General features: G+C 37.3%; 1 protein-coding gene across 1 annotated transcript in view; it reads right to left on the reverse strand.

Annotated features, from left to right (window-relative positions):
• Nucleotides 1–22,038, reverse strand: part of RICTOR (RPTOR independent companion of MTOR complex 2) — an 88,759-nt gene that overhangs the window by 8,786 nt on the left and 57,935 nt on the right. Inside the window, exons 20-33 of the mRNA XM_042804414.1 lie at nt 21,532–21,667; nt 20,753–20,952; nt 19,673–19,799; nt 14,965–15,129; nt 14,430–14,506; nt 14,239–14,317; nt 13,261–13,370; nt 10,272–10,359; nt 9,404–9,496; nt 9,006–9,112; nt 8,103–8,332; nt 6,264–7,293; nt 2,576–2,753; nt 1,229–1,313 (exon numbers count right to left, since the gene is read on the reverse strand). Of these exons, the coding sequence (XP_042660348.1) occupies nt 1,229–1,313; nt 2,576–2,753; nt 6,264–7,293; nt 8,103–8,332; nt 9,006–9,112; nt 9,404–9,496; nt 10,272–10,359; nt 13,261–13,370; nt 14,239–14,317; nt 14,430–14,506; nt 14,965–15,129; nt 19,673–19,799; nt 20,753–20,952; nt 21,532–21,667 (2,705 nt within the window). The remainder of the gene's footprint in view (nt 1–1,228; nt 1,314–2,575; nt 2,754–6,263; nt 7,294–8,102; nt 8,333–9,005; nt 9,113–9,403; nt 9,497–10,271; nt 10,360–13,260; nt 13,371–14,238; nt 14,318–14,429; nt 14,507–14,964; nt 15,130–19,672; nt 19,800–20,752; nt 20,953–21,531; nt 21,668–22,038) is intronic.

Genomic DNA, 22,038 nt, shown 5'->3' on the forward strand with positions numbered 1-22,038 from the left:
AAGCTCCCAATATTGTTAGTATTTGGGAAACAGACATCATATTTTAGTCCTGATTTATTATACATAACAAAACATTGCAAAGGACAGAATTCAAGCTCTAAACACACATACTTTACACACATACTGTAAGAAGATATAATGTCAGGATTTAGCACATATCAACACTAGTAACAACGATACCCATGTAATATTAGTATGTTACCGATTTTCACACTAACAAGATTCGTATACCATAGTATATGTCTGAATAACACATGCATCAATGAACACAGAAACACATTTTAAAAAACTGTAACTCAGTGCCTGCAATAGGAAAAAACTAGACTCAACAGTGCAGAAACAAGCTGAAGACACTTTAGTGACATGCTCTATCCTGGGTGGAAAATACCAACAAATTCAATGTAAAGTAACTTTTGTTCAAAATTGTAACTTAGTAAACTAAAGAAACGTCCAGGAAAATCAGCTTTATGTATTACATTAACAACACAAAAGAAAAAAAAAAAAATCAGTAAGGTGTGGTATCTCTTTGGATGTTCCAAGTGCCTGTAATAAAGTTCCAGTTAACTAGAAGGCAAGACAATAGCTATCCATTGACCAGTTTCAATGGTTCTTTTTCAGTTGTCCTACTGGAGAGACATATCAACACCTACAGATTCCTGACTACTCTGGAGTAAGAAGAAACTACATTCCAAAACAAGCCAGGCGTTACAGACCACCTGTAAGTCTCTTGTACCATGTCCCATCACCTCCACTGATCGGCTGTCATGGAAACATTACAGAAAGACAAAATTTACTTTCTAAAATACACACCTAACAACCTTAACTGGTTCCTATAAATTCACATGTAATTAAAGTCAAAATGTAACAGCTCAATATGTGGCATATATGTTTTATGTTAGCTTAGATTTTGTTACTTTCTTTAATGAAATCTCATTACCTGTCTTCAATTAGCATTATCTCAAATCAGAATCAAAGATACAGAGACTTTCCTCCGTCATTTATTACACCAGAATCAAGCTTATGTTGCTTTGAAGAAATACCACATTCACTCAAACTAAGTAAAAACAGTGAATTAATGGCCTGCTATCCTGAATCCAGAACACAGCTCAAAACTTAACAGCCTTAAAATAACCTTTTCTGTAAAGAAAAAAAATCAACAAATAAACCTCACGCCACTCAATGTACAACTAAACAACAGGAAGGTATAGGAGAGGAACAAACACAGTACCGCCTGCATCAGGTGCAAAGACCCTAGCTCCACGGTCATCAAATGGAGGTGTGGTTTTCTTCTGGAAATATGGAGTTTCCTTTACCTGAAACATTCAAGTGAAAATTAAAATCAGCACAGCTGCTAATAATATACAAGGGAAAAAAAGATTCATGAGGAAACAAAATGTTGTCCATTTTTTCTTCAGGAAAAGATCTAACTAGAAGGGGAAATTAGGAATGGGGTCCTGAGTACTAAAGCAAAGCCAATGAGGAAAGCATACAATTGTGAATGAACACTTATTAAGCAAGGCTTATGAACAGAGACTAGATGTTAAAACAGGGGTGACAGGCTGCAAGGAAACCAGGGACTCAGAGGTGGCTATTAATGAGCTGTCCATGATCACTCTACACCACTGGAGATCTTGGGAAGGCAGTGCAAAACCACCCAGGACATCTGAAGAGTTGCCTGTAAGATTCTGTGGAGTCGAGACATGTCTCAACTCTACAAGAAGAGTTGAGAGAGAAGAAATGAGACAACATAAATATGCCACAAAGACTGCAAAGGAGAAATAAAAAGCAGTTATTTGATAAGGAGGAACAGAGGTAGGTAGTTATGATGGAAAATAATGCCTTTGCTCTTGCTTTAGTAATTTTTTGAGATTAGTAAAAAAGTAATTTAGGTTTGAAAGGTAAAGACTAAACAAAAGATAAGGAAGCCCACTGATTTACCTTTGACATAGACCATGTCCTGTTTTTGATAATTAAGTAACAGAATATTAAACCTTGTGATGCATCAGTTTGTTGGATAGGAATGTGTTTTAACCAAGTAGAAAGAGCAAGGCAATTGAGCACTTAAAATAGCTTGTTTTAACTTAAATATGTATTTTTTGTGAGGTTAAGAAAGACAATTTAATTTAATTCTATGACGATATATATACAAATAAACTAATAGTTAATCAAGATCACGGTAGCAGGAAGTTAACTGTGTTATACACATCATTTACAGTTGACCAATGAACACATCAATTAGTTGGCTAAAGAGGTACTAACAAGTGTCAACAGACTATGCTAGTTTTAGTATAAAAGTTAGCTGTCAGCTAAAAATCTTATGACAGCATATTTATTCTACCATTGCTTAACACTCTTCTAATCCAGTCTGTGTCATTATTTGCCTAATAATATGAAACAGACCAGTTATTTTCTGTAAACAGGGTTAGAAAAGAAACTCGTTCTCCAAAATTCCTTGTTTGAAAGTACCACATAAGTTTTTCCTCACTTCTCTAAATCTATTCTGATGAAAATGCAACAGTTGACTACCTTTCAGCATAAAAATGCAAATGAATGCACTAAGTTACTACATACATACCTGAAATATTTCATTGATATCCACTGGGAGAGCAAGGCCAATGTAATCGTCAGAGCTACCATATGTAGCATTAGAAACCATGGAGCGGACTGAAGATGAACGCTGAAGTGTGTTTTGGTTAATAGGACTTAATAAATCTTCTTTATCTAATGAAGCATAACTTAAAGCTTTCATGAACCTGGAACATTGGAATAATAAATCACAATCTTGGTAAATGTCTCATTCTGGCACATTAAAAGAAGGACTGCTGACACAAAGACTATCCTCATCTTCCCACTGTAGAACCAAGAGCTTGTTAGTCTGTCAAATTACAGCTATAGACTCGTTGCTTTTTTCTGTCTCATATTGGATCGGGTGGTTTGGCTGCTCCTCAGGTAAAAATTTTTTCTTTGAAAGTCCTGGGACAGGGACTTGAAAGACAGCAGGATGGAACTTCTGCTGGAGGGTCTGCCAACCCTGCAAACCCACAAATTTTATCCAGTTTACCAGGCTTCTAAGACATACAGCACAGATGTGGTCAGTAAAGATTTAGGCTTTTGAACTGCTAACTGCTTGTTTTGAAATGTACCTATAAACTGAATATAGCTTCACTGGATATTCACAAACTTTGAACTGACCAGGCACATCCCTGCAAATGCAAAGCTTGAGGCTACTAGGTACCAGCAATGCAAGCAAGGAGCATTTTTTTCCTGTACTGTGAAGGAGCCATTTATTTGGTCACCCAAGCATGGAGGAAGAATTTATTCAACATGAATACACAAAGAACAAACCTGAACCTGGGCAATGAGCAGAGCTGTGACAAGCAGTGCAAGGAACAAAGGAATAGGTTGGGACAATGAGTCAAGAGAGAGGAGGCTGTAGGACAAGTTCTCAGTGCTAATCAGAGTCCTGATGATGGAAATTTCATATTTGGCCATCTGTCATTTTACTTATCATTGAAGATAAAAACCTATAAATGTTTTCTGCTAATCAACTTACGTAGGTGGTCTGCTTTCTAGTAAAAAGAAGAGACATAACTCAGGAGCAGTAAATTTTAATTCTATTACTGCAAATTATTATACACTGGGGGGTAAACATTTGTTTTCTTGACTTTCTGCCTTAGAAATAATTTTATATCTTTTTGTTTGTTTGTTTTAGGTGGGCAATTAAAATGTCTTCTTATCCATAACAGTTAACAGATTTATACTGAGATAAAATTAAATTATCAAGGCTTGACCATGTAAGGTTCAAGACATTATGAGAGGGAACATGCAGAACAAGTTATATGACATCAGTAGTTTTCTTGCTACTAATTCTGGCCAATGCTAATGACAGTAGCAGTGGATGTAAAAGAGAAGTCAAGCCATACTTCAAAAAGGATGAAAGGAAATGGCCTCAAGTTGGACCAGGGGAGGTTTAGATTGGGTATTAGGACAAAGTTCTTCACTGAAAGGGTTGTCAAGCACTGGAACAGGCTGCCCAGGGAAGTGGCTGAGTCACCATCCCTGGAGGTATTTAGAAGATGTGTAGACGTGGTGCTTCGGGACATGATTTAGTGGTGGACTTGGCAGTGTTGGGTTAATGGTTGGACTCTATCTTGAAGTTCTCTTCTAACTTAAATGATTCTATGATTCTAAACCATCCATTTGCATTAGTTATTTCAAAATGAAGCATTCTACAATTACTCTCAACGTAAAATTAAAGATAGAAGTATTAATCCAAAACATTTGTCCCTGCTTTTCCTGGAAAAGCTAACAGATATATCATTAGTAGTAATGAAAAACAGTAAGTTTTCATGAAAGTGTGTCTGCAAGTGATAACGCGAGAGCCACAATCAGGATTTGAGACACACACGTTAACATTTTTGGTCTTTAAAGATAAGGGTGGGAAATTTAGCCTCGCAAAGTAATTTATGCAAGGAAATAAGCTTTTCAGCCTTTTGAACGAAAGCAACTAGAAACATCACAAAGATCAGTTGAAAACTGATAGTAACTATGAACACATGTATTTAACAATGAAGCATGAGTCAAATTTTTCTGAAGACTGACAGAAAAATAGACTTCACAGAAAAAAAGGACAGAATATTTATTTCCAATTTATTACTTAGCAGTTAAGGACAATATTTAGCTGGAAGTAGCAACATACTCTGAAATTTAAAGGACCGCAATTATTCAGTGCAGACAACTCAGCTGTAATCAGAAAGAGAAAGACATTCTAGTTACATCATAGTCTTTCCAATCAATTATATTAGTAATGACCACAATCTGACAATCTCTTTTAATATGTACATCCGCAACTTTTTAACTTTCTCAGAGATACAAGCACTCCAGTCATTTCAGTTCAATGTTAAACAGGTCAGCTCAAATCACTAAGCCTAACCAGTAATATAAGAGATCACAAACAGCTTAAAAACAGCAATAGTTAGTACTACACCGCATACAAAGTCTCAGGAGGAAAGTCCACTGCAGCAATGATGCTTTGCACATCAAGAACATGACTGCACGGAACAGTGTGTTAGTACAGCCACAACAGAACCTGTACTGCCATTGAAATGACACTGATTTTTTCCTGCATTAGCACAGGAAGTCAGTGACAGAGCAAGGAAGAGCACTTCTGATTTCCAGGACTGCACTTTAACTACTGAATCATTTTTAATTTAACGATTTCACTCAGTCTAGTTCTAACTTAATTGAACAAAAGGAACAAAACTTTTTTTATGGCATCTTTGCAGAATCATGTGAAAGTATCAACAAATGCATGGACAAAAATGCACAGTAATAAACAGGAACCATATATACACTCAACTGGGTATGAGGAGTACAATTCAGGGACTGGGCATTTATTACTGTTCTGCGCAGTAAGCAGATGACTAATGTACTGGTAGCTTCTCCCCTTTTTCTCATCTGAGAGAGGATATTTATGTAAGAACAGCAATAGAAAGTGTCTTTTCTCTTGCAATAGTAATGGGAAAATACAATGCACTAGCTAAAAGATGATCTGAAAAGAAAAGTTTGGTAGAAGATCTTATAAGAGAGAGTTGTTAAGCACTGACTGTAGATGCTGGAAACAGTGTCAATGTCATGAGCTAGATATCTTATGTAACTATCCAATTAGTCTTCAGAACATCTAATATTATTCAAAAATAAAGAGGTGACTCTGCCATCTAAAAATAAATGCTATGAGTAAAATCTTTGCTCTGTTGTAGTGAAGAAGCCAAAATGACATTCCTATCAGTGGTACCAGTATCTCATCACTGGCCTTAATACCACAGTGAACACGAATATAGCATACTGGCAGGAGTCCCTGTCCTAAAACCTCACCAAGTGACATCAAGAAAATCTTCTGAAATATAGTTCTGACTACATGGGCAGTTGGGTGTCACTGCAACTTTAGTAATGTTAGCAGTGTAATTGCATTTAAATATTAAAAAAGTTGAACAGGAAAGGAAACATTCTCCTTTGACACCAGCAACACTAAAGGCACTAAGCACAACTATGGAAGCTGGACTTCCCTGACAGCACTTACAAAGTTGAGAATTCTATTATTATATTCTCCCAATATTGATACTGCTTTCAGTGAAGTTATGAATCATCATGCAACAACCATCACTTTTAGGTGAAGTTGGAAAATAAAAATTAGAAATACACTTTTCTTATTTAATTGCCCTTACAGCTTTGAAGTAAGAAATAAGCACACAATAATCTCTTACCGGCTTGGGGTTAGCCGAGAATCCAGGCTGCCAGACTTCATGGTGATAGTGTCAGTAAACAGCACGTCCTTTGCCGGTGATGCTAGGGCTTCTGAGTGAGACAGTGAAGGATGCATCCTCTGCTGTTGTAAGCGTTTTAGTGTAGCATAGCCAAAGGCATCCCGAGAACTTGTGTAGCTAAAATTATAGTCAGCAAGACTTTTTATCATAGCAAGAGAAGGAGCTTTAAGAGACTGGGCTCTTCGGGGAAGTGTATGAGAAGACCCTGGCGGTACCAGGGATACAGAGTTAGATTTTGAGAGAGGCAGGTGGTTAGACTGTGGTGTTGAACAGTGACTTGGTTTAACAGTTTTTGTGCTTACCACAGTACTCAAACTTCCGCAGTCAGTATCTACATTTGTAGCATCCACACCTACAGTGTCCCTTGAAGGGCTAGAGCTCATTGAGCTTATGCCGCTTGTTGTGGTATCTGTATTGAAACTTAAGCTACGACTCTTGAAATGTGTTTGTGTAGTACCATCTCCTATCAGCTTTTCTCTGCTTGTGTTTTCCCGGTGAATTTCGTTTCCAAGACATTTTGGCAGCTTCAGATCATTTTCTCCAATACTTGGGGTACTATCTGTATCTTCCATGTGCTTACTTCCAACAAAAGAAGTTTCTAATCGTAAAGTCTGGATTTTAGGAACTCTGAAAACAGGGTTGTATTCTTCCACAGCAGGAAAGTCTATGCTACTGGAAGGTTCTGTTACTGTACGATTTCGCCTCAGTCCTGATTTACTGTCAGATGATGTCAGCTTTCCTCCTTTTGGATCACTGCTACTTCTGTGTTTTTTATTAGGCAGAGTAAGAGAGTTTAGAATGCGATTTTTCACAAGTCTGCTAGAGGAAAAGAAAGGAAAGGGACTACGGTCTTTGTCCTTTGAAGGCCCAGGTCTGTCATAAAATATTTGTTCTGCTTCTTCAGTGATATTTAAGAAGAATGCACTAGTGGAAGTACTACCAAAACGGTCATCCTCCATGATGAACATACCTGAAATTATATGAGACTTTGTCACTGGAAATGGACATTGCTTCGAAGTGTATAAACTATGTTGCAAAAAAGTAAACAATTCTATACAAGTCAAAGTAGGACACCATGTGATTTACTGCAATTTTAATTCAAGGTTTTCTCTGCAGAACTTAGTGTAAATTAAGAATCTGAGCTGAAGGTTTCATTGCTTCAACAGAAAAGCCACACTATCTTATTTCAGTGCAAATATCCAGCTGTAAGGATTACAACTTCTTTCATGAGATCTAAATATCATGTATTTCTGAATTTAAATTCCAAATATCCATAGCAAAATTAAAATTTACCGGATTCTCAAAACATACAAGAATGTAAGTACAGCAATATTCTGTGTGTGTGTGTATACACACAGAATGTATGTATTTATATTCTAGAATATTCCTTTGAGGACAACCAAGTACATGTATCTTTATAGCCAAAGCATGAAGATTTCTGCAGGGTATTGCAGCAAGCTGCCATGACTTGACATAAAAACTAGTAACTTACCCTGATGTTAAAACTTCTTACTTCTACACCAAATGCAAACATAAGACACTGTTCTCTTCCTTCTCACTTGTCTACATTTCTCTGAATGCATGTAATTGTCCCCTTGCTTGCGCTCTTTCTTGCAATAACACCTTTACAACATTTGCCTGAACCTCATCCTGCCAAAAGGTTGGCAAGAAAAACAAAATGCTGTTTTGTGGTATTTTTCTTTCCTTTTATTTTTTCTTTTTCTTTTTTTTTTTTTTCTTTTTCCTGTTGTTGCTTTTTGTTTGTTTGTTGTTACTTACTTGAAGGAGCAGATTCACTTTCACTGTTATGCCTAGAACTGGTAGACTCAGAGTTCAAGCTAAGAGTGCTGGGTATGGAAGAAAGTTCATTGCAGAGCTGCTCCATGTCATCAGGGACCACTGGCCAAGGCTGTCTACGACTGTGTCTCACTGCATCCCAGTTGTGATGCTTCAAAATGTCACACCCTTGTTTAGTTTTGGCTATTAGACCAAGCACGTAGACACAGGTTCTGTATTTAATATATAAATGGAAAAAAAAAGCAACAATAGCATCTAATTTAACTAAATTTATTTACCTTTTAAAAGGAAACAGTTTCAAAACAATTCAACAGAAACTTCACAAAACTGCCAAGTAGCTTTTTGTTCATTTTTATTTGTCAATCAATGAACGCTTAAGTAATAAGAACAATACACTATGCAAAAATAAAACCTAACTACTAAAAGTGCCTAATTACATAAAATAGAAAGTTACCCTTTTTAAAAAAATAATAAAACGACAAACATTAATGCAGTAGCAGTATTAGGCAAAAAGACCATCTATTTATGCTTTTCCAGATTCAAAAAAGATACTGAATGAAAATGATGGAATAATAATTTGATTCCAACAGAGATAAGTAGCAAATATTTTAACTGTTTTTGTTTTGGTTTGTTTTGTTTTGTTTTTTTTTTTAAAGGAGAAAATTAGTACGTCTTTTTTCATAGGTTTCATTTGCTTACTGCATGTTCTTTCAGAATTCCTACACAATTCTGTGATTGTCACCACTTAGTGACAGTCACCGATGATCTTTAATAACTGACTTCCAAGTAAGTGCAAAACTATATTCATGTAAATTAGGTAAGGCTATTTGAAAACCTCTGGCAACTACCATCTGTAAATTCTACGTATAAATCAGTTACACATACCCTCTAACAGAGAGAACCTCACAATGTTGGGCAAGTGCCATTATATCAGGAATTACATTCTCCTCTTGCAGCAAGTTAAGACCCCAATTTGACGATCCAATATTGCCCTGGAATAAAAGTTTGTCAAGTAAGTTTTGATTTTGATGTGATCTGCAGCACTGTCAGTATAAAGCTTTCAACATTTTCAAGCCACATCTCAAAGCAGAGGTTTGGGTGCAGTCAACCATTTTCAACTGGAAGTCTAGTTAAGGTACAGAATACCAAACTGGAAAAAACATACACTTTCTATAACAAAACCTCTAATTAATGATCTTATAGAATTTTGCTCAGTTATTTAAGAATCAAGAGTCATAACAGAACTCAAACAATTGCAGAAAGTTTGTAAATCTATTACTAACCAAGGCCCAAAGGGCTGCTTTCAGCTGCTTAATTCCTTCCCACTTATCCAGCATTGGGGAGCGAACTGTGTAACTTAGATCTGTAACAATACTCTGAAGGAGAAGAAGAAGAAAAAAAAACAAACCCTCAGTTGAAAATTAAAGAGACCTCAGTCAAACAGGTTGTCTTGCGTTATTAAGAAAAGGTAAAGCACTAAAGTGCGCACCCTAAAATGAACAGTGATGGTTCTAGAATAATAAGCATAAATTAACAGCAATGGTAATGCAAGCAGAAAATTTTAATGTAAACACTGATTACATCAAGTTGATTCACATTTTGTAAAGATAACAAATTAATTAGACCAACACACTACAATATATCAACTTTCCCTTGAACTTTTCAACTATTTTATTCAATTCATTATATCATCTTGCAAACCCACGTTAAAAGTGAATTCATTCAAGCAACTATGAACTGGCTTAGGGTTTGTGTTATTAGCTTTTCAAGATATTAAAAGATTTTATTCCCTCATCTCCACATTTTTGTATGCTTAAAAGGATAGGCACAGTTTTATTTATCAATATACAATTCACTTATATACAGACTGAAAAATTATTTCTATTGGTGAGTTGTTTTCCATTGTGAGATTTTGTTAGTCATTTTAAGAAAAATGTTGCAAGGTATTTCTCTCACATTTCAACGTTGAGAAGAAATTTTATGAGACTAAATGGCAAAGACAATATTAACTTTTTGGCCCCATACAACTTAAGACGTTCATAATCAAATTATTTAGCAATGACAATTTAAAAGCCATCTCTTTTAAAATGTGTTTAAAAAGGCTTACAGTATTCTAAAATCTTTCAAGCTATAAACAGTTATTATCCTCACCTGAGACTCCAATAAATGGCAGCCTGTTTTATGGTGCACCAGTTGGCCATAAAGATGAACGGGCAGGTAGACATGTGGTCGCTGTAATCTGGCAGAAAGAGAAATCGTATGCTTTCTCAGAAATTCTGACATTTTCTTTTAAAATAACTTACACTACAGTAAAATGCAATGAGTAACTCTTGAGTTTTTGCAGACAAAGGGTTCTTCGGGAGAATTTAGAAAAGAATAGAATAGTTCAGTCAGAAGGAACCTACAACAATCATGTAGTCCAACTGCCTCACCAACTCAGGGCTGAACAAAAGTTAAAACACTGTTATTAAGGGCACTGTCCAAATCCAAACACATTACAGGCCTGGGTCAACCACCGCCTCTCTAGGAAGCCTGTGCCAGTGTTTGACCACCCTCTCGGTAAAGAAATGCTTCTTGATGTCCAGTCTGAACCTCCTGCAGCTTTGAACAATTCCCACATGTCCTACAACTGGGTACCAGGGAGAAGAGCTCAGCACCTCCCTCTCTACAACCCCTCCCCCCAGGAAGCTGTGGGGAGCAATGAGGTCACCCCCCAGCCTCCTTTTCTCCAAACAGCTGGTGATGCACCAGGTGTCTGATGCACCCCGGGGTGGGCTTTGCCCCCTGGGCTGCCAGGGCACGTGGCTGGCTCACACTGAGCCTGCTGCCCACCAGCACCCCCGGGGCCCCTTTCTGCAGGGCTGCTCTCCAGACACTCCTCTCCCAATTTATACTGGCACCCTGTGTTACTCCATCCCAGGTGCAGAATCCAGCATTTGGACTTCTTAAATTTCATCCCATTAATCACTGTCCAGTGCTCTAATCTATCTAGATCCCTCTGCAAGGCCTCCTGTCCCTCAAGAGAGTCAACAGCACCTCCTAGTTTGGCATCATCAGCAAACTTGCTAATGGTGAATTCAACTCCTGCATCTAGATCGTTGATAAATTTAGTGAACAGAACTGCCCCTAGAATGGAGCCCTGAGGAACACCTCTAGTGACTGGTCCCCAGCCAGATGTAGCCCCATTCACCACAACCCTTTGAGCTCTGCTCTTCAGCCAGTTTTTCACCCAGCACACCGTGAACCTGCTCATCCCACAGCTGGACAACTTGTCCAGAAGGATGCTGTGAGAGACAGTATCAAAAGCCCTACTAAAATTCAGAAGAACTACATTCACCATCTTCCTTCAGCCACTAGGTAGGTGACCTTATCATATAAGGATAGCAAATTAGTTAAATGGGACTTTCAATTTGTGAACCCCTGTTGACTCAGCCTGATGATTGCATTGTTCTTTAAATGCCTTTCAAAAGTACACAGTATGAGCTTTGTAATTTTTCCAGAAACTGAGGTTAGACTAACAGGTCTGTAGTTTCCTGGGTCTTCCCTTGTGCCCTTCTTGTAGATGGGAATAACACTGGCTATCTTCCAGTCAGCAGGCACCTTCGCAGACTCCCAGGACCTTTGGTAGATGATTGAGAGGGGTCCTCCCATAACATCCAATAGCTCCTTCAGTACTCTGGAATGAATCCCATCAGGCCCCAAGGATTTGTGAACATTCAGCTGATACAGCTGGTCCCTTACAATTTCAGTATCCACAGATGGAAAGTCACTGTTCCCACACTTGTGGTCCTCTGACTCAGGGCACTGAGCAGCCCAAAGTCTATCAGTATTATTAAAGACTGAGGCAAAAAAAGCACTGAATGCCTCTGCTTTTTCTTCATCCCCCTTAGTCAGGTGATTATCTGCAACAAGTATTGGTCCAATGCTTTGTTTAACCTCTTCCTGCTATTAACACACCTAAAGCCCTTCTTGTTATCTGACACAACACTGGCCAGTTTCAAATCTAATTGAGTTCTGGCTTTTCGTGTCTTCTCCCTGCATATATGGACCACAGGTCTGTAGTCTTCCTGTGAAGCCTGATCTTGCTTCCAGAGATCACACAATTTCTTTTTCCTCTTGAGCTCCACAAGGAGTTCCCTGTTCAGCCAAGCTGGTCTTCTGCCCCACTTGCTTGACTTATGACACAATGGGATTGACTCCTCCTGTGCTTTTAAAAGGTGATTCTTAAAAACTGATCAGCACTCATGGTCTCCTAAGCCCTCAAAAGCAGATTCCCAGGCCACTCTGCTAAACAGCTCCCTGAAGTCCAGGGTAGCAACTCCCCCATCTTTTTTCTCATTACTCTGAAAATTTAAACTCAACCTTTTCATGGTCACTGTGGCTGAGATAGGCACCTACAATCACACCTCTCATGAGTCCTTCTCTATTCACAAATAGCAAGTCTAGGAGGGCATCTGCCCTAGCTGACTCACTGAGTAATTGTGACAAGAAGTTACCTCCTACAAACTTCAACAATTTCCAAGACCTGCTTGTCAGAGCAATATAGTATTGGCAGTTGATGTCCAGGAAGTTGAAGTCTCCCGTAAGGACAAAGGATACTGATCCAGAAATTTATCCTAATTGTCCACAGAATAACTCATCAGTGCTAACATTCTGGCTGAGCCATCAGTAGTAGATGCTGACTACAACATCTCCTTTGTTTCCCATCCCTAGTCCTCACCCAGAGGCTCTCAAACACACCACCATTAACTGTAAAGGCTGTACAATCAAACCTCTCCTTTACATACAGGGTGACATCTCTACCTCGCCTGCCCTGACTATTCCTCCCCAACTGCCTGTAGCCCTCCATGCCAACAGTCTGATTGTGGGACTCATTCCACCAGGTCTTGCCAATACCAAAGACATAGCTCTGGGAACTGACCAACGCTTCCAGTTCAACCTGTTTGTTTTTCATATTGCATGTGTTGGTATACAAGCGGTGTAGATATACTCCTGAGCTCTCTATGCTCCCAGGAGCACTGTAAATGTTCCTATTAGCATTGCCATCCTGAGGTGATGCCATACTCTCCTTGGCTTAGTTTAAAGTGCTCTCGATCAGTCTCATCAGCTTACTCCCAAAGACACATTTTCCCAAATTTACCTTTGGTTGCTCCGACGAACATAGTTATCACCATCAACAGGTTTGCGGTATGTTGTAAGTGCTTCATTAAGTTGTTCTTCAATCAATTCAACATACTTTAAGTTGTATTCCTAAAAGAAGACAGACAAAGGTTGAGACAATATATTTAGTTATTTATTTTTATAGTACGGTAGTTTATAAAGAAGGTGTAATTGAAATGCTCCTTAAGGGAGACTGAATTTCTTTATGATCTGACGGTGGGGCTCAGCAAAATTACTGTACTTCATGCATACAATGAGTCTGCAGAGTCAATGATTCATTCCATAATTATTTCAGTAAATTTATTAAAAAAAGGAAAACACAAATGTTTCACATCTGACTTTAACCCAAACATGAGATCACCATGCATTTCTGTATTTCTAGGGAAGTGACAGCTTATGAGTTAGTAAAAAAAAAAATGACAATAGGAATGAGACCAAGCATGTAACAATAATGAAAACAAAGTAATGTATGAAGAATTTCATTCTAGTCATGACAACGATGAATTTTTCTTAATGGTCTTATGTTCCCATTTCCTTTCTAATAGCATAAACTACTTCTATCTTCATGAGCTCTAGATTTAACCTGAATTAGCAACACCCAGACATAACAGGTATCTTGAAAAGTAGTATTCCTTATACGCTTCTCTAGCTAAGACCTTACACAACAACCTATTTTAGAAAGCCACTACACTCCTGAAATATTTGCTGAAAGATCAGAATTATATAAAAGGCCTGGGTAAATCAAAAGCATGCACATACAGAGGAGCTATGGAACTCCTAAGTCCCTGTCAACTTTTTTCGGCAAAATCATTAAGTCACTGAGGCAATAAATTTATTTGCATTAGGAACACATGTATATGAATATGCAATACTTTTAAGAATCTTAAACCTTCTAAACCTGCATATTCACACCCTTCTTCATCCTAATATCTAGCACACTTTTTATTCTTTGCATTACCTTTTGCCACTTTTCCATTTGTTTTGTTACATAGCCTCTTTCATTTAGGTATGAAAACCCTTTTGGGATGGACAGAAATCTGTAAAGTAACATCAGACAGTTAGTACTCCACTTAAATCATATAATTTGAATAAAAACAAACACTTATTTTTTCCCACAGAGTAAGGGCAAACAGCATACTCAACAGTTACCTTAGAAGCAGAAGTAAACCCTTGTCTCCAAGATGAGAAAGAGCTGGTTTCATTTGTATAAGGGCATGAAGATTGGCCTAAAATAATTGAAAATGTATAAAGGAGTATCTGAGCACTGTATAATTCTGAAAACTACAACAAGCACAACAGTCCTCCAGTACTGAAGCAACAAGTTTTTCACAAAAGGAAGTATCAAACAACAATAACCTCATCCTAGTATTATCTGTTTTAGGTACCTTCTGTCATCAAATATCTTTTATTTCACAAAAAAGCATAATGTTCAAAATAGCTGAATTAGTCTGAATTAATATTTAAAAGTAGGCATAATCCAGAAGCCTACATTTTCTTAGCATTGATACTGCAGTGTTTTCAGCAAGCGGGTCCATAAACTATTATGAAGTCCATCAGTGAGAATCAAGGAACGAAACCACCAGTAGTTTCCTGCATACTTTTACTTTGCTACTGGAGGAGAGGGTGAGGAACAGGTTTCAGAGTAACATACCAAAAAGAGGTTGAAAATGGAAAGGATGCTCACCTTGTCTTCACATGCCTCATCCAGAATATCAAGTGCCTCTGAAGAAATAGTTTTATTTTTATCATGTAACTGGGTCACCAGTAACTCAATCCCCCAGTTGCTGAAGAACTCTACATTCGCTCTCAATAATACTCGTAAGTGTTTTGTTGCATACAACCTGCAGCTCTGCAAAAGGAAAATGCTTTTTAGAATCAATGAAAAACATCTGTATAGTTAATGATTTATCACTTCTAAAAATACATTTCAACTACCATATTTTACAGCAACTAGCTGTGATGCACACTGTATTAAAACTACAGACTATTAGAGAGCTATTTCTATCTTATCAAATGGGAAATTTGAGTCTGAGTTCACAAGTGATCTGGTCACTGCAAGTCCCCTCGGAAAGCCCTCATCAATTCACTGCAACAGCACCACACAAAGTCATTGGGATTAGGAGGAAAAATACCTTGTAAATGGCCAGTGCAATTTCATATACTTTCACGTATGCAATATTTTGCAAAAAAACCCTTAACAAGCAAATATTAGAACCTCTGAGGAAATTTTAATAACTCTTAAAGTGTTTCCCAAAAGTAACTGATCTTCAAAGCTTCTCAGTAAAGCTTCTAAATAGAAAAATGTTATTTCCTGTAATAAGACAGTTTCCCAACACTTAGTTTACTACTACGGATTTCTCCAAGTGACAACAAAATGAAATAAGTACCCCATCAGTTTCTGTACTGCTGTTCAAAACTTCCTGAATAAACAGCATAAACTGATTAACACCATTTTCTATTAGAAAAAGTACACATCAACTAGAAGCATAGGTTTATTCTATAAGAATTAGCAGTGTTCTGGAGTTAGCACAGAACAACCCTGACAATGTATGCTTAGTAGGGAAGGTATTATCTATATTTCAACAAGCATAACTGGAAAAGACAAAATCAGGTGTCCAAATCTTTCTTCAGGTCTTCAGTCCCTACACCTTCAAGGCTGTGATCGCTGTAACCAAATATGTTGTCTACATGTCAAAATGTAAGTGATCTATGTTGGGATGCATGTGAATATCTGCACTCGAAGAGATAGGTGAACTAGTCCAGGCTGGACAGCGCTAACTAGGTTAAGAATATCTTTTGGATTTTTTTTTTTTCCTCCTGAAATACTTGGTGAGCAGGATGTGAAAGAAAATGAGAGTAGGAAATGTGAATGTGCACAGTTCACTTCAAAAACGTTGTCTCATTTTTTCAACTCATTATGTGCACATTTCTACTTATTCAATATACAGAGGCTTATTTTTTGAAGGTGAAGCAGGAATGACATAACACACGTACCAAGAAAGACTGTGGAACAGTGATTCACAACTCTGGCGTAGGCTGCACAACCATTTTGAAATGGCTTGCATCCTGTTAATGGTATGTCTTGTATGCGTCATAAACAAGTAAAAAATTAAAAAGTTGCCTATTAAAGATGAGAACAAGAGCTATTATGCCAAAATGATCACTTGATCTAGATGTTAAACCTACAGAATAACACAATAATATGAAACCAGAATTCCGTGTCATGTAGTTCAAGTGTCAAAATCTGTCTATAAACAATCATTGTCACTGCTGTAACTACACTGAGTGTGATAGAGGGAACAAAAGATAACAATGTTTGCTTCCTGAAATACTTCCTGAACATGAATTAATCTATCAAGATAGCTAATACAGAATTAGAACAAGTTTTATTTTCTGTTTGGAGAAGGAAAAGATAACAAGGAGCTCATGACTCTCATAGGACAATAAAATGGCAAATAAATTTCACTGTTCATAAATTTGAATCAATAAGCTAAAGTGAAAAAATAATCCCAGCTTTACACACACCAACAGGTTCTGAGGCAGCTCTTTCCACCCAGGGAAAGATCTTGGGGGCTAATACTAATTAGTTCTGTGGAAGCACTAGACAGAAGTTCAGTGGTGACCAAAAGCACTGGAAGTCAACAGAACAAAATGCGTCAGCGTTGTTACTAGGTAAGTCCACTGGGTGTTGACATCTTGGACACTGTACAGTTCTGGTTTCCTTACCATCATCAGAAGGAAAAAAAACAATTAAAAAGGTGTAAAGACAGCAGAACAGAGTTTTAAGTATCTGAAAGCATAGAAAAGGGTCTTTACAACAAGGAATGATTCAACAGACTAAGATGTTGAAACCTCAGACCTGGGGCTGCAATATCATTGCATGCATTTCCAACAGTCCTAACGTCTTCAGGCAGGACGATAACCTTTGTGCAGCAAGGTCACCTGTATGCATTTCCCAGATCAGAGGGCAAATCCTAGCATTCCCTTTGCAGATGAAGCAAAATCCTGGAATCTTTTTACTTTTGATGAGAACCAATTGGAAGGCCGGTGTAGAGGATATCAGAGGAAACAGACATTCCCCTCTTTCCCACAGACATGAACTACATCTAAAACACAGATAAAGCCCTGCACTAAATTTGTCATTAAGGGGCTTTGAGACCCTTTGAAGTGAGGAAGCAAGTCAGAGGTCAGCATGCTCAGCTGATTACATACAGTTCAGCACAGATGCCAGGAGGTATACGGTAAATCTAATCCTTAGCCACCTATGAAGTTAAAACTTTAGGTTATAAACTGCAGAACTTGAGGACACACTGGCTACTCTGCTGGTTCCTCCATGAACTGTCAGAAAGGCAGCTGAGGCAGTATTAATTTGCTTTAGCATGAATGACCAAAGCACAGATGGAAGTAGGGTGAGATGTGCTTTTGCTTCACTGACCTGCAAGGATATTGCTCTGTAAATGTTTTTATTGTATACGGTCACCCCAAAATGCTACTTTCCCGTTCTAATGCTAAGCTGGCTACAGAAATTACTTTTCTTTATTCAGAGACGCTCATTAGCAAATGGCAGAAAAATCTGCTTCACAGCTCTGGGTAGCTTTAAAGGGCATATGAGGCTACAACATCAGTTAAACCAAGGAAAAGAGCATCTTCCGCTTTTGAAATAAACAGAAAAAGCATTTCATTAACAAATGTCTCAAGGAATTAAAAATTCTGAAAGGAAGAAGCCTTATTGGAGATGTTTTTTCTCCCTTACAAAACACAGCTTTTCAGAAATTATGTCCGGTTTCATACATTTTTATTGCTTTTAAGCAGAACTTAGAAGCCAGAGGCAGCATACAGACCCAAAACCACATTTTGTTTTCTGGATTATGAATTAATACAAACCCTTCCAGAGACTTAATATACAGGCTCCACTCATCCTACAAGGTCCTCATGAGAAGTCCTTGAAAAGGGAAGGTGGAAGGGCTTTTAAGTGCCTCACTTGAATTGAACTGCATGTTCATTTCTAACCTTAGGATTCACTTGTCCAAGATAACAGAATGTCATTTCTGGTAATATTTAAAAGTACATTCTCCTTATTGGACAGAAGAGTGACTGGTATAAACTGTGTCAGGTTTCATTTTTTTTCCTACCATGCTTGCTAAATACAAAGGAGTAAATTCTCTTTTGCTGTTGACAATGCTGCTGTTTCAGAATTCCAGAGTGTAAAACAGAAAATGGCAGATACCTTCCCCTAACGTCTAAACAAAGGTACTCCCAAATTACTCCTCAGTCAGTGAAACTGTCCATGCAAAATACCTGTCAGTTCCACAGTCTAAATTGCTCTTAAATGTCAGTTATCTAACAGGAGCTTAGAAGTCTAATAAAGACACAGGCATGTGTTCTCACAGCATATTCATTTGTTTTCTTTCTCAGACTAGGCATACACCAACTTTGGAAAAAGGGTCTCGAAGTCATTATTTCATTGAAAGTTTACTTAAAAATTATTCAGTAAGGAGCTTCACTGTCTTCCTTCAATGAGTCATTCCTTCAACATCAACTATCTTAATTACTTTCAGATTCTACTCTTTACCCTAAAACTCATGATATCTTTGACGGTCTCAGAGAAATATCCTCAATTAATTTCTTTCCCTCTCCTCTTCCAAAATGCAATGAGACATCCAAAGCCAGCATCTACCTTATTCCCTCTTGTATCCACTATTAGAATATATTCTGCCTTGTCCAGGTGACAGAGGAATAGCTCTCCTTGAAGTAATGAAAGTTCTTGTTTGGTTAAATTTCAGCTTACTAACTGTCATTTTTCTGACATTAATGATTGTTACATCTGATTGATTTAAGAAAAACAGCTTCCTCTCTCAAGTCTGTGTAAGCCTGTGTTTTATTTCCACTCACCTTCTGTGATTCAGAAGTACAAATCCCAATGCCCATTTCTGAACCAGACCCTTGTTCCAAGAGCTACAGCTTCTACACAGTTCTACCACAGTAACCTCATTAAGTATCAAAACAGTATCTACCGCTGCAAGGTTAACCTGTTTATTACTGTTAGAAATACACATTTCTGTTTGTGAAAACAATGCCCTCATGATTGATTTAGCATGTCCACTGACCTAGACAATAACATTACACTTGGTTTATGCATTTACAGACTTTAAACCCCCTTCATACATGAAAGAAACCTCATTGAATGACTTAATTTCTTGACAAATGCATCAGAGAGCATGAAGTTTGCAGCATATTCAAAAGCTACATGAGTAGGAGTTTAATTTCTCTGAATACAAAAATAAAAATCTTTCTGGATATAGAATAGCTTAAAAATAAAGTCATACATCTTAAATAACAAAATAAATGCCTACCAGCACAAAACAATGGAAGGTAAATTAAATCAAACTTACATCAGTAGCTGCTGTCAGGATTTTAGAAAGTATGACTCTTGCTAACCCATCTCTGCTGTAATCCAAACTAGAAACAGTCAATTTTAACAAGTGATCCTGGTTCTTTAGAGAACAAAGATTAAGAAGACTGGGGGGACAAGGGGAGGGAAAAGAAAGTAAAAATCAGTATTTGAACCCAAACCCATTTATTTATTCAATGAATAATTTAAACAAGTACTCTGAATTAGACTTTCACTTCTATAAATGCAGATTACAAAGTAAATTCTCATATGAAATGAAGTAACTTTAAACTGTTAGAACTGTTAAAGAGTTAAATGTGGACCAAATAATGCACTAAACTGCACGGGGAAAAAACCCCGAACTATCATTGTTTATAATTGCTCTGTAATATTTTTGTCAGTATACATTAATTAGTGATTATGAGTACAAAAACTGATGTTCATGAAGCTCTGTGCACAATTCCTCATTGTAAAACATTCAGTATATAAAGCTTGCCATAAGGTTAGTCCTACTAACTGTCTAGATTTTATTGTAAATGAAGTTCTCTGAGGCTAGCAAAAAAAGCTGCATTCCAACAATCAATTAAAACAACTTAAATCCAGAATACATCAAAACACCTGAAATTTAACTTCAAGTTTACTACATTTTAAATAAACTGCTATTAGCCACTAGCCAATTTACTCCCAGAGGGAATTACTTGTACATGAACAAAATTTTGAACTTTTTTTTTTGTTTTTGTTTGGATTTTATTTTCTTTTTCTCTTCTTCCCCCCCACTCCTCCCATGTTTTCAGTACAGTGTCATCCTCCCTGATACTGACTTCTGTCAGATAGGTGTGGGAAGGAAAAAGTAAGCTACTTTGTGACACAATCACCCATATCTGTTCAACAATAACAGACTAAAAGACTCCTTCTTAAAAAAAAATACTGAAAATCCCCACAAATAGGGATTTTTACTTGCAAGTAAATCAAAAGAACTTTAAAGTTTTCAGCTTTACAGACGGTGGTCCTCATGAACAGTTAACAATTTCCGTAACTATTATATCCGTAAGTGCAATTCAAACAGAATAAAAATACTCACCACTGAAACACATTACATTTTTCAAGCATTTTCACTCCATGAGGGTGACAAGAGAGAGTACCAAAAAACAGAAAGTAGTGCTGGCTAAGGGTATTTAGTAATCCATTATTTTGAAGACTACGTTCAGGTTTCATTCCTGATGAACAGTTGAGCCAATGTACAATATCTTTAACCAATTCCTCCAGGTAACCTTGTCCATCCTAATAAAACAAAGAGTAATAGCATTTACCAGGAGAACTGGGTCTCTCCTCTTTACTGAAACCCGTCATTTTAATTTCTTAAAATGTACAAACACAATATAGATACAAAATAGAAATGCTGGCTGGCAAGCACAATTCAGACTAAAGAAAGGTTCTTCAAGGCAAATAAAAAGGAATTTAGCTTTTAGACATCTTGGGACCAATACTATCCTTTCCAGGAAAATGATTGTGCAATGACATTTTCCTCTGGCCTAAGGCCTAGAAGTCTTTAGCACACAAGAAGAAAGGAGGTAGAGAAAGGAAAGATACACATAGCAAAAAATTAAAAACTTCCAAACTGTAAGTTGCATTTAATAAAGATGTATTTAATAAAACTTCTACTTAAACAGTCATCTTCTCCTCAGTGTCTCATCTGGACAATTCAAGATTTTAAGTTGTATTTCTGAATTACAGTGATCATTTTAGATTTAACACCCAAAGTCTACACAAGTCTTTGCTTAAAATGAAGGTTTTTCCTCTAAGTGGCATACAGAAGCACTACTCATTCTACTTCCAGTCCTTTAGTTGCAAATTTCTTACCTCTTCTGATTCAAGAAGAAACTCAGTAAACTGACAGCCCACCACAGTGAGCTGCTTAGCCTTGGCATAATCCAGATCCAGGTTGGCATATAGCTTACTGCTAGGCTTGTAAAAATACAGTAATCTCCTTACAAATCTATGGAAGGTAAAAGAGAATTTGGTATTTTTCAGTATGAGAATGGTAGTCTCACAGAACAAAATGATGCTGGTAGGAAAGATGTGTTATCACTAAATTAGCCTATTGGCAATACCTTTTCAGAGGTAATTAAAGGAGTAGCAGGTAGCAGTAATGAGTCTATCCAAACACGATTTCAGAGATGCAGCTGTACTTTGTGTTATAAAAGGTTTTCTATGCCGTAACCTAAAATAAGCCAAGGAACTTAAAAATCTCTGTGTTCTTAAAAGCCATAGCTTCCTTCTCATTCTTGTTTTATTCTGCTGTAATTTATCTTGTGGCAAGTTTCAAAGACTATACTACCTAGACTTACAAAGAGTTAAAAAAGAACC

The sequence above is a fragment of the Tyto alba genome, unplaced genomic scaffold, assembly GCF_018691265.1.
Source record: "Tyto alba isolate M040663 unplaced genomic scaffold, T.alba_DEE_v4.0 Super-Scaffold_42, whole genome shotgun sequence".
NCBI lineage: Eukaryota > Metazoa > Chordata > Aves > Strigiformes > Tytonidae > Tyto > Tyto alba.